Raw genomic sequence first — 13,186 nt, forward strand, 5'->3', positions numbered from 1 at the left:
GGTCACGCTGGCTCAGCCTGCCATACCTACGGTCGTAATGCTGGCAGAGCCTAGTACCCCGGGTCTTTGTTAGGCATTGGCTTGCACAGAGGGGTGACACCCATGATAATCAAACCTTGATTGCCAGTCTAGCAGTGTGAAGGCCCCATCCCACTATGCCAACCCCCCTTGGGGCAATTTCTTATAATCTCTTATTTTATATTTTCATCATATTTTATTTGTTTAGCAGCCTGGAGAAGTTACCCAATTACATTTTTTTTTTGTTTTGGCCAGGAACAAATTGATTTTTTTTTTCGACAGAAAAAGCTGGGGTTAGGCCGACCCCTGCCAGTTGTACAACCATACCATTTGGGGTTCGAACTTGCAACGTCCCAACACAAGGTTACGTACACTAACTGCTCCTGCGAGACAAGCGGAGCCCCTGTTGGTCAGCAACGAATTGATTATCTAAACAAAATTTGACTCCCCATATCCAGATCCAATTGTGAGCACGTTAAAGACAGCTAATCGAGAGAAATTCCTAGCCCATTAGTCCAATCATGTCCAGGTTGTGTCCTCAACCTACCACCCAACATTAGTACGAAAAACCATCACGCAATTTGGAACCATGTATTGTATGATCAACATGGTTCAAATAATATCCGAGTCTGTCTTGGATTATGCTTAATTGTACCTATTTGTTTCTCATTTTTGCCCAAGTTCAACCCTAAACTAAAATTTTCAACTGCAAGCAAATAAGCTAGCACCATTGGCTCATGTCGACACAATGGTGAAACTGCCACTAAAGACCCTATTAGTGAGACAATCACTGATGCTGATGCATCCATTGGGTTCAGTCGAGTTGGGCGTTGGATGCTGCACTTAGCTCAGTTGGTTAATGATGCACATAAGTACATGCAGGCTGGGCCAGTAAGCCATAGTATGAACAGTTTAAGACAGTTTGCTTGTATGAGTGATGAGTGGTTCATGCAAGTTTGTGGTTAACCGACCAAGTCCAACTAAGATTTGATCATGCATATTCCCATCCCTCGACCTGGTTTAACATCCACTTGGGCCAAATTTACATACTGTACACCCATCAGGCTGCCACTATCCGGAAGCAAATGAAAACCAAGCAAATACAAAGATTGTGTTTTTTGGCTAGGCCAGCATAAAGCCCGTCAATCATCAAACAAACATTAGCTACAAACACTTAGAGCTAATGAACAAAATGAAGCAAACCACATGATAAAGAGAAGCTCATTCACACTCATCACAGTCTTGAACAGAACTCAAATCAACTATATCATATTCTTGATTCATTAGGATTTCACTACAGTTCAAACCCATACTTGTATAAAATATATTATTAGATTCAAATGTCAAGCTTGATACTATCCGGATCTACCATAAAATCTAAGTCTAATATGAATCCATATCCAAAGAAATATCATACAAAGTACACATGCATTAAACACATAATCAATTATGCCGATATAAATAATTCTGCATCCTATCATACCAATTTGGATCCAAACTTACGCATATTAAGTAGAGTTGCATTCGGATTATAACAGGATTCAATCTGTACCATGAGTTTTGAATCAACAAAAAAATATTAAATTGAACATCCAATATTCTGTTATTTGTCCCAATACACACAATAACAAAATAGATCCAAACTAGTTAAGTTTAAGGACTGACTTTGATTTTGTGTAAAATAAAAGTCCCTCAAACATGTTTGTGGGTTCAATGTGCAGTTTTTGGTCCAATAACAACCAAATTGTTTACTCTTTCAACTGGATTTACTTTAGTCAAAATGGGTCCATTGAGTTTGGTCATGTCCAACTGAATCAAATCTAGTTTTGATTTATCCCACTGGGTTTACTCAGATCACAACCTAGCTTATTTGATCCAATTCAAGGGACCCGATCATATATTAGATTTGATTTTTACATGATTTATTAATCATATCTGACCCAACTCAATCTAGATTGTTTCACCTTGCTAACATGGATTGCATTTAGACCTCACTCTTTGTAGCTTTATTTTTGTCAAAATACAGCACTGAGAGGTTTTCAGCAAATCAGAAACATTCTTTTTAATATCAGAAAAGTCAAAAGATAAGTCCAGGCAAATATCAGAAAAGCCATAGCCCTAAAACAAAAATTCTGAATCTTTTTTGAGTTAAACAGAAAAGTTTAGACACCCTGTCTCAAAAATTTTCAACAGATCAATCAGTTTTTAAAATTTTCAAAAACAGAACCGCTGTACAAACAACTCACAGAGGGTCATAAATGAAATAAATAATAATTCTATGTACTGAATATGCAATCAATCATTAAATAATATTAAAAAAAAAACACGAAGGGGGTTTCAACCTTTCCTTTTCTCCAAAATTGAAAGAAGAAGAGAGAAGCGAAGGGAACCCTAATCGCCGTTGAACTCCTTCTGGACGATGAAACTCCCACAGTGACGGGCAAAAGTTTTCATCTTCTCTCAAGGGACGAGAATATGCCAGATATGGATGGAACTCAAACTATTGGAGCTCATAGGGCTGGAAATCATTATTGATTACTTAATTAAAGAGAGACGCATGGGAAATGGTTTCCCATAGTGTGGAAAATAGTTTCTCGAAGCATTGAAAATGTATTTTCCATGAATTTTTTGGTGTTTCCCAAATGTTTTGAAAACACAGTGTTTCCCATTTCTGACATTCTCTTATAGTGTTTCTGGTAACCCTGGTTTGGATTATCACTATTTAAATTATATAATAAAGAACAAAAAAAGATTAGTGATCAGGGGTGATGATGGTGACCGTAGTAGTGGTGGTGGTGGTGTGGTAATGGCAGTGATGGTAGTGATCATAATGGTGGTAATGACAAAGGTAGTGGTGGTGGTGATAGTGGTGATGGCAAAGGTGGTGGTGGTGGAGAAGTGGTGGTACTGATGGTTGAGAAATGGTGGTAGTGGTGATGGGGATGATAAAAATGTGGTGAAAGAAAACAATTACTTTTTAACAAAAAAAAGTAGGCCTCCGTGAAATTTATAGTCATTAAAAAAAGTAAAAATGTAAAGAGCCAAACACCAAAACTTGCGCTTTAAAATAAACATAAATGGCAAGGAGCAATTTATAAAGCTATCCAAACATGTGGTTAGAATAAATAAAACCAGTGGCGTAGCTAGGATTCATGTGAGGGGGGGGGGGGGGGGGGCAAACAGGGGTGTAGAAAAAAAAAACTGGTTTGATAGTCGGGGGTTCGTGGGCAGCGCCACGATTTTTTTTTTTTTTAGATAAAATAAAAAATGGCTACAATTATTAATAAAAATCTATTTCATATGGACAAATCAAACTATTTGCTGCAGTCAGGGCTGGGCTAAAAAAATGGATACAAATCTATTTCATATGGAATCAGGGCTGGGCTAGGATTGGGCTTTTACAAAAAAAAAAAAAAATTTAACTGTTTCGGGAGGCAGGACTGGGCTACAGCCCAGTCCTGCCCCCCCTTAGCTCCGCCCATGAATAAAACATAAAAATTAGCAGAATTAATTAAGGGTAAATGGTGATCGACTGCGTGTATCCCACTAGAGTAACTCAGGTAGCGCTTAACTCAAACTTGGTTACAGATAGCGTCGAATCTTTATAACGTGATCAAGTCAAAGTATAGATTATTTAAATTAAAGCCTATTATGAAATGCCTTCCCTTATTAAATATTAGTTAAGAACTGGTGAAGGATAATTCAGTCTATGAAAATAACCTTTTTCAAAGATACAAGGACAATTTGGTAGATGGGTATCATACCCATATGGGTGTTTTTAAAAACCATCCATATCTAATAGGCTATTCTCAAAATCATGCCTGCCTTATCCATATTGCCAAAATCACCCCTCCCCTTTTCACTATTTAGACAAATGCATCATTCTGTCAACGTGAATTTAAATTAACCATGGTCAAATGTTGACCACGATTTAAGTGGTCAATGAAGTGACAAACATCATAACCCCAAACCCCAGCATGAAAATCTCAAGCAATTGAAGCTCATCTTCTCCAACAGTGCCCTGCCCCTGCCCCCACCCCTCTCTCTCTCTCTCTAAAAAGGTGGTCAATGAATGACTCTTGAATACTTTTTCTCTAACCTTCTTGGCCATTAGGCGTCAGATCGCTCCCCTTTTAGGAATTTTATTTATCTTGTGGTTTCTTATTTAGGCTTCTTCTCAATTTCTACGGTGGTCTCTATGAAGGAATGCCTTTTCTCTTATTCACTCGTTTCTTAGTCTTCCCTTTTGGACATGATTTTAGAGCAATGTCCACAAATTATACTTAAAGAAACCAATGGGGGCTCAACTTGTCTGGTAGGAGCAGCTAGTGTTGGGACGTTGCAAGTTCAAAACCCAATGGTATGTTATGTAACTGGTGGGGGTCTGCCTAAACCCAGCTTGCTTTTCAAAAAAAAAAAAATCTAAATGGCCCCCCATTCATGGTCGTAATGCATCGATTACATCCATGTGAGTTGATTGTTGTCATGGGAATATTACATCTTTTTTTGGATGATAAAGGAAAAAACTATTCCGTTTTATTCATCTTGTGCTAGAATTCGAGCAAATGATGTAATGAATCTATAAGGGCAAAGGTGTCATTTTACTAGGGATAAACGGTTTCCATCAACTTCTCTTACGGCAGTTAACCCCGAGGGTGCAGTTCTGAGAATGCCAATAAGGCAGGGTTGATTTTGAGAATGTGCCATAAAGCAGGGATGATTTTGGAAAAAACCCTATCAATATTAGGAACATAAATAAGAAAACAGATGGATGCTGAATCCTACTAGGGTTTTGTGAGATAAAAAAGAGCATCCACTGCTAGTCTGCTCCTATTAAGAGAAACAGACAGACAGAGCTTGAAGATGAAAGAGAAGAAGAATACTACCACATAAATCTTAATTTCAATTTGTGCTTTGATTTTTTCAATATTTTGCATCCATTTTAGATCTGGTACCACGTTTCCACATGATAATAAGTTCCAGCATTCTTGAGCATCCAAATACAACCTATCCACCTCAGAGATCAGAAGTCTCTAGATCATGTTTGGACTCAAACATGTGAGATAGAATGGATTGCCATGATCTCCAAAAGTCTAATGACCTTGGTGGATCTCCCACATCATTGATAAGTTGCATTTTAGGTGGGACGATGGAATGAAACATAAGCCAAATAGGAAGAAATAAGGACTCGTAAGTTTGGAGAGGACAAAAGAATAAATGAAAGCAAAACAGTTAGCTGCATATCACTCCGATGAACAGACCTACAAGTGATGACCAATATATGAACAGAAACCTAACAGCAGCCATCATTGCCACTCATGTTCCATTGTCTTGCTTTTACTGTTGGTAGTAGAAATTCATTTTTCCAAAAAACACAGAAATTAACCCAAGCATACAGGAACTGTGTGTGGACCCTTCTCTTCCCATGGTTTTTACCCTACTTGAGATCCTAAATTAGAAATATTCACAAACTACTACATTAAATTATGTGTTTTATCAAACTGAAATCCTAAGTGAAGGATCCATCCATCACATAAGAATCAAAGAAAAACATGTAAATCAACCCCAACTCAGCAAATCCAAGAAAAATAAAAGGGCCCAGTAAACTGAACTGGTTCTTTTGCTAAAACAAGATATGGCAGACCTTGAAATGGATTCACATGGAGTTGTATGTAAGCAGCTATGCTTGATGCAGTCGGCCCATTGTTCTCCTATGAGATCCACAAACAGAAGGATTGACTCCCTTTGAATTCCAAAAGGGTACAAAAATTTTACACAACCCAGATTCAAAGCAGTCAAACTCAAGTTCTAAGGATAGTTGAGCTGGCCACATCAAATTTAGGCTGGAAATCTTATTTCAAGCAGAACTAAGACTTGTATCTGAAGGTTTGAAGCATATTGACAGAAGTTCGCAAACCCCAAAGTACTAGATTCGAACCTTTTCCAGGGCACAGTTCCTTAAAGGGCTAATGATTCAAGCTGTGAGATGCTCTAGACCCTAATGATTCAAACTGCGACACCTCTCACCTCGCTGTGAGATATTCGAGACCCTAATGATTCAAACTGCAACACCTCTCACCTCACTGTGAGATGTTCGAGACCCTAATTAATCAAGCTTTACATGTTATGACACCTTTCCAGAGTGTGTACGTACAGTCTCCACCATTTTCAAGTAACATAAAATGGTGTAAGCCTTGGACTCTCTCACCATCTGAATGCTCATGCTTCTAGCTGCAAGATGCAACCCCATTGATATGCTTGATGCCACCAATATCCTGGTTTCTAGCATGCAGTTACTCCGACAAATACAAAAGCATGCAAACATTGAAAACTATGACATTCATCCTACTGAAGAAATGAAGGAGAAATTGATAGTCTCGGGCAGTGACTGAAAGACGATCAAATGCAAATATATATTTAGACACATGAACATCTTCAAGATTTGAATGACAGCCAACACTTTATTTCCAGCAGGTTGAGAATCTTATACCATACATAGCTGCGCTGCCAATAACTAACTTTCAACCACCATCACCATCTCAACTTCATTGAATATTTTAACTTAGATCAAATTATCATTACCTTGATGGTACACAATGATCTAAAATTATGCAAGATGAGTGTAAGAATGATCCTTCTAGCACTAGATTAAAAGAATGGTATATATGGGAACATATTCTAAAATTTTTTGCATAAGAGAAGAGGAAAAGGTCAAGTTAAACAATTCCTTATGCGGTCTAAAGGGCAGTGTTCAGAATTTCTATTTAGCAATCCTTAATGCTCCTATTTGTCAATATTTCTGGTAATTCCTAGTGGATCACTCATAGTCTTGTCAAACTCCAATAATAAAGAACAAAAATAACTGATGGATGCTTAGGTTGAATGTCAGAGTTGAAATGGCAAATACAATAAAGCTTCCAAGACTTAACTCTTAGAGATAGGATTCAACTTAGAAGTAGCATATTGCCAGCTGGATATTTAGAACATAGAAATTGTAAGCCTATGTTAAAGCAATATGTCAAGGAAATAAAACATAGCATTAATGATTTCAAAAAGATGAGAATGACAACACTGAACTAGACCTGGAAACGAGATAACAAGTCAAATGGAATCACTCAACAATATACAATTCCGCACCCCATAGATGAGTCCTATAAGAAAAAGACATTACAGTGAGAAATTTTAATAACTTTGAAATAATCGTCCTAAAATAACAGGTCAACAATGATTTGAGCAAATGTGCACGAGTTAAGAATCTGGACTCCAACTGCCTTAAAGTTAATATCAACAATCATAAATTAAAGCTTGTTACTTTATGTGCGATAGAATTGCTTATTTTGGTGTCTACGCCACATGACTGACAATCTGGGCCTGTGACACAATCCACTACCTGGTAACATGGTTTTTGAACATGCAGATTTTGTTAAAGAATCATGTGGAGAATAATAAAAACTTACAAAAGTTCAAATGTTTAGTTCATAACATGCTCATCATTTAAGGAAAAAAACATTGGTAGAGCCACACCAAGTCATGTCAATAAAATAAGTAATGTACAATTGTTACCCAAAGTGGTACATTTTTAAAATTGAAATAGTAACATTGCATTTCCATAAAAGAATGTCATGGAAGGAAATCTTCTGTCAAAGATGCTATCAATAGCATTCACAATTGTCACTAAAACACATAGGTACAGATCTTTCAATCAAATGCATCTGCTATTCTCTCTGAAAAAGGCTTTAGAAACACAATATACTAATAAAATGGACCCAGAACCTGATTTTTCAATACAACATTGTAACTGTTTGCAAGAACTGTCAAAATGATAGATATTTCACTTTAAGCACCATAATGCAAATACAGGCAAGCTAAAGCAGAACCTTGCATCAAATGCAAATACTCTCTAAAAGATGATTGCATTGCATTATCAACAAATATTAGCTCACCAAAAGTTTTATCTGCCTTTAAAGAGCGACTAAATTATAGATAATGAGACATGTTTTGGAGACATGCCATAATCCCTAATTAAAAGGTACCAATATATCCACCTTAACAATGTGTGTAGATGAAGTAAATTTTGACAAGTTCATGAAAACATATGCATGCATAATAACTTCTTTTAGACTTGAACATCTAAAATTTCTCATGTCAACATTTATGTTCTTGACAACCTACTCAATACTAGTGCCTTTCTCTTAGATTTAAAGAAAAGGTTTTAATGCTGAACCTACAATAGTACATTTTCTTCATATGACCCTGTCTACAGACAGTGTGCATAATCAAGACCCAGGGGCTACCAAATATGCTAGAACATGTCCTTATCCATCTACTTCATTGGAAAAAGAAAAATAACTGTACCTTTAACCCTCCATCACTCACTCATCTTCACCAATTTTGTTACCAATGCCATCACTTAATCAACTCAAACTACACATAATCCTCTAGCAAAATTGAATCTGAACCGTCCACCACACTCCTCCCCCCCCCCCCCCCTCCTCCAAACCCACAAAAGGGGAAAAAATAAAAAGGTGCTGTTATCTGTTTGTTTAACGCTTTTCATGCTTAGCAAGAGTACTTGCGTCCAACTGCTCACTTTAGCACCAGAACAGGGGCTACTCTGAAAAATTAGCAGCTTTCATCCCAGTTGATGATTTTTCATAATATATTCTTTAAATAAAATGGTGTGCTGACCCTTTATATAACACAGTGACACTTTGGTGACACATAATTCAATGATTTCAATAATCCAATGAAACCTGAACAATTTTTTACATTATGTTGTTCAAGAGGTAAATTATCCTTGATTCATGATCAAGGATTCCTATCCCCTCACAATCTCGCAAGCTCAACATACCAAAATATAGTCCATTAAAGACTAAAAAAATATATATCATCTTCCACGATCAAGGATTTCTATCTTACCTGGCTACCTTACAATCTGGCCAGCTCAACATACTAAAATGTAGTCTATTAAGGATTAAAAAAAAAGATTAGATTCATAACCATGCCTATTAACAAAAAAATGATGATCTAGTCCAAATTATTCAAATTAAATGAAAGATTAATAATTAGCATAAGCTGCATAACGCATTTACGCATGAATGCATGTGATTATCTGATGGAAAATATACACAGCAACCATTGATCATATTTAATGAATGCAACTGCAGTAATTCTTGTATTTGACAATGATATTCATTTTGACATAAAAAGGTTAAAGAATTGAAAAGAATCATTACAAATTGGTAAGATGGCTTGTTGTCGCTGCAAAGCAACACTCATCTGATGCCAAAGGATTACATGATGTCAGAAAAAGTTTGTTAACTTGCAGAGATATGGTTCCCACTTTTCTCAAATCTTGACTAATTGGCATCAAAAGGTTTTGATGTCTTTGCTAACTTGCGAGAACTGCACTCCGATATAAGGAAGAAGAGTAACAAAACTCATGATACAGCAAACAAGTTCCAAAGCATATAGGTAAGAGGTGAAACAACATCAACCCTGCATCTTATTTAGTGGAGATGACTGCAAAGTACAAAACTTCTCTCTCAAATTCAATGATACATCTCGTGCAAGTACAAGAACAATAACAATAAAGCAATCAGATTAAAAAAACCAAAAAACAGAAGAGAATTTACTAACATGAATTGGCCAGCAGAAATCTAACATGTACTTAGGCACAACCCTTTCTTCTCTTGACATTAGCTCTATTTTGACCATGCATTTATAGAATGGTCAACGGTTCATCTGTAAAATGTTAGACAACTGAATAAAAATTTCAGGAAATAAGTTAAAGATCAACATTTAGAAAACATCTAAATGATATCTGTCAAAAAGCTCAGCTTACTGAATCAGTGATGTCTTAAAAGTTCAAATTTTAAGCTTTGACATAGTCCACACCATCATGCTTCCTCTTGTTAGGCCTAGAGAAAAAGCAAAATTGAACCCAAGTCCTCTTCTGCTTAACAGGCTGTGATTTAACATCCTTTTTAGCAACAAATTCAGCCATGTATTGCACAACAGCCTGAAGAAAAACACAGATTATTAGCATTAGTAAAGGAACAAGTAACAATATATGAGGAATTCCCATTTCAAATGGAAACAGAAATTACCAAAATAGAAAAAGAAAAGATAAAAACAAAAGGAATGCCTCAACTACCTGAGCACCTTTGTCAGCTACATCTCTAGGCGGTACCTCTAATGGTGTTCCATCAGCGTTAAGTATTCTCAGCTTGGTTAACATCGAGAATGAGTCAGGGAGAACTCTTATTTGGTCATTGCCGATATCTAATTCTTCAAGCATCTCAAGGTTGCCAATCGATCTTGGCAAATACTGTAGATCAGAAAAATTGTTCCCAAGATTCAGTTTCACAATGCTGGTGGACAGGCACAAGCTCTCTGGCACCGACTCAAGTTCATTGAAGCTGACATCAAGTTCCTTCAGCTTTGCAAGTGATGCCATAGTAGTTGGTAATCCTTTAATCTTGTTATAGTGCAAGGTTACGATTTCCAAAGACTCGAGCTTCCCAACAGCTTCTGGTAAGGCTTTGAGTTGATTGAAGTCCGCTCGAAACTCAACAAGGGAAGCACATTGGCCAATAGTAAATGGTAATTCCTCAATCTCATTTGTTTCAATGATCAATCTCTTTAATCTAATAAGATTTCCTATGGTATCAGGTAAAAATGACAGCTGGTTCGAGCTAACGTCGAGGTTCACCAAGCATGATAACTTTCCGATCGAAGCTGGTAATGTAGCTAACTGGTTACCATGTAAATCCAAGTCAACTAGGCTAAATAGATCACCTATGGATTCCGGTAAACTGGCAATCCGATTTGAATGGAGATCCAATTTAGTTAAGGAAGATAGTCCTCCAATGGTAGTGGGAAGTGTGACAATCCTATTTTCAGATAAATCTAGTGTCATGAGTGTCGAGAGTTTCCCTAAGGAATCAGGCAGCCAATCAATCTGGTCATGCAATTTGCTGTGAAGATCAAGCGCCTTGGTTCCCTTCTTTGAAGAAACCTCAATTAGGCTTGCCAGTTTTATCAGACTCATCTTCTCACCATCTTCACCTACAAACAGATCCCATTCCCCAAACATTTAATATCAGCCCTCATGAATTCAGAAAACACATAAATGATTGGGCTTAAGTTTTACATTCCACATCTTTCAGTAAAGCAAAACGTTCTCATGAATCAAGAAAATAAAGTCAAATGCAATCAAAATTAGAATTCCAGATCTCCTAATTGAATTAAAATAATTCTAATAGAATTCAAGAGGGAAATGCCATTCACATTCACAACTAATCAATAAATTTAAACTGAAAATCATATACCAACAGAAAAAAAAGATGAGAGATTTGTTCACATTCTATTAGTCTTCAACAAACTAATACAGTTCGATATCTGATGAAGGAAACAAAATGGTAAACAAAATTCACATTCAACGAATCGATGAGGAACATAATGAATGTAAAAAAAGGAACAAAATTAACATTTCATTTTCAATCATCAAATCAAAAGCAAGTGGCACGAATTACTGATGAATACCAACGAAAATAAGCAAAAATCAACAGACCACCAACCAACAAATCACCTCATCATCAACAGGGAGAAGAAGTAAAAAACACAAACTGATGATCCCAAATGAAGACTCACTAGAAGGCGGCTGTATCGTCAGCGACGAGTCCCGCAGCCGCGGAGCTTCCACGGAGACGATCCCGTCGACGAACGGGGAGCTCTTTGCCCTCTTGACGAAGCTATCGTCCTTCGTCTCGAACACCATCTCCGGCCGTCCAGAAACCGAAGCCTTCCCCGAGGAGAAATAGGTGTCTCTCACCGAAGAAGAAGAAGACGCTGCCGCCGAGCTGGCTGCGACCTCGCCGGGAGCCGTCACCGCGGCGGTCGAGCCGCCGCGGTCGCTGGAATTAGGCAAGCAATTGGAGGCCCGCTGGACGATATCGTCGAAGAGGACGTGCGTCTTCTCAAGATCGAGCATGGCGAGGGCCTCCCCCTTCTGCTGCTTGCTCTGCCAGCAGGCGAGGCTCCTCTGCATCTCCTGCAGCACGAAGAAGAGCTCGTCGGGGACCTCTTGGGCCTTCCTCTGCCTCGAGATGGCTTCCAGCCTCGCCTGCTCCTCCTTCTCCACGTTCCGAACGACGGCCATCGCGGCCTCCACCTCGTCCAAGCCCGGCCTCGTCGGCAGAGACCGGTGAATTATCATGATCTCCTCCACCACACCGTCGATCGACTCCAGAAACGAGCCCATCTCCCAACACCAACCAAAACCCACCTCTCCTTCTGCCTTCTTCTTCGAGATTCTACCTCATTGTGAGGTTGGGAAATCGATGGCTCTCACACCTTCCTCCCTCTTTTTTCTTCTGCAGCTCGAGAGAGAGAGAGAGAGAGAGAGAGAGAGAGAGAGAGAGAGAGAGGATGAGGATCGATGGTCGTCAATCCTTACTCGATTTACTCCCTGTTTTTGCTCTAAAGTGTTAGAGAGAGAAAGAGACAGAGGTAGAGAGAGAAACCAAGCACGAAGGAGGAGAATCCGCAATTTTCTCTGGCTCGAGGTGAGATTTAAGAGTTGGGTTTTTGTTGGGGTTTTTGTCTTTTTTTCTTTTCCTCTTTTTCGGTTGGGAGATAACAGCGTAAATGGCGAAGGTGATGATGATCACGACAGGAGTTGCAGAAGAGAGATAATGTGAGAGAGTCTTTTTAGAGAGAGAGAGAGAGAGAGAAAAGTTTTTTTGTTTTTGGGTTATTACAACGCTCCTCTTTCTCTCTCTTATGTAATGTGAAAACTTGATAACTTGCACGATTGACCAATAATGACGACCATGTCCTTTGTAAAATGATTATTTTACCCATACTTAAAAAGATAGGAGTAGGGGTATCACCGGGTCGGATCTGGTTCGGACTCAGGTGAGTTCAAATCCAGATTTGTTTTGAGGTACTGATGCCGGGTCCGGACCCAGGTCTTATCGGGTATACTATAAGAAAAACCATACCCGAGTCTTATAAAGATTACTTGAACCATACCCGTCTCTATACAGTAAAATATTATTTTTTATCTTTTTTATATTAAAAAATCACAGGCCTTAATCGGAACTCGGGTTGAACCTGTTCTGGTATTAAATTTCACAAACCATACATGGCTCCATACACTAAT

General features: G+C 38.1%; 1 protein-coding gene across 1 annotated transcript; it reads right to left on the reverse strand.

The window, feature by feature from the left end:
- Positions 1-9,213: 9,213 nt before the first annotated feature.
- On the reverse strand, positions 9,214-12,726 carry LOC149829020 (plant intracellular Ras-group-related LRR protein 4-like). Its single transcript, XM_090017028.1, has 4 exons — positions 11,674-12,726; positions 10,175-11,088; positions 9,863-10,039; positions 9,214-9,762 (listed from the first exon to the last, which is right to left on the reverse strand). Exons 1-3 carry the CDS (start codon positions 12,281-12,283, stop codon positions 9,893-9,895), a joined length of 1,671 nt encoding a protein of 556 aa, XP_089873154.1. The 5' UTR covers positions 12,284-12,726; the 3' UTR covers positions 9,214-9,762; positions 9,863-9,892.
- Positions 12,727-13,186: the final 460 nt, after the last annotated feature.

Source organism: Nuphar pumila, chromosome 9 (genome assembly GCF_984573655.1).
Source record: "Nuphar pumila chromosome 9, dmNupPumi1.hap1.1, whole genome shotgun sequence".
Lineage (NCBI taxonomy): Eukaryota > Viridiplantae > Streptophyta > Magnoliopsida > Nymphaeales > Nymphaeaceae > Nuphar > Nuphar pumila.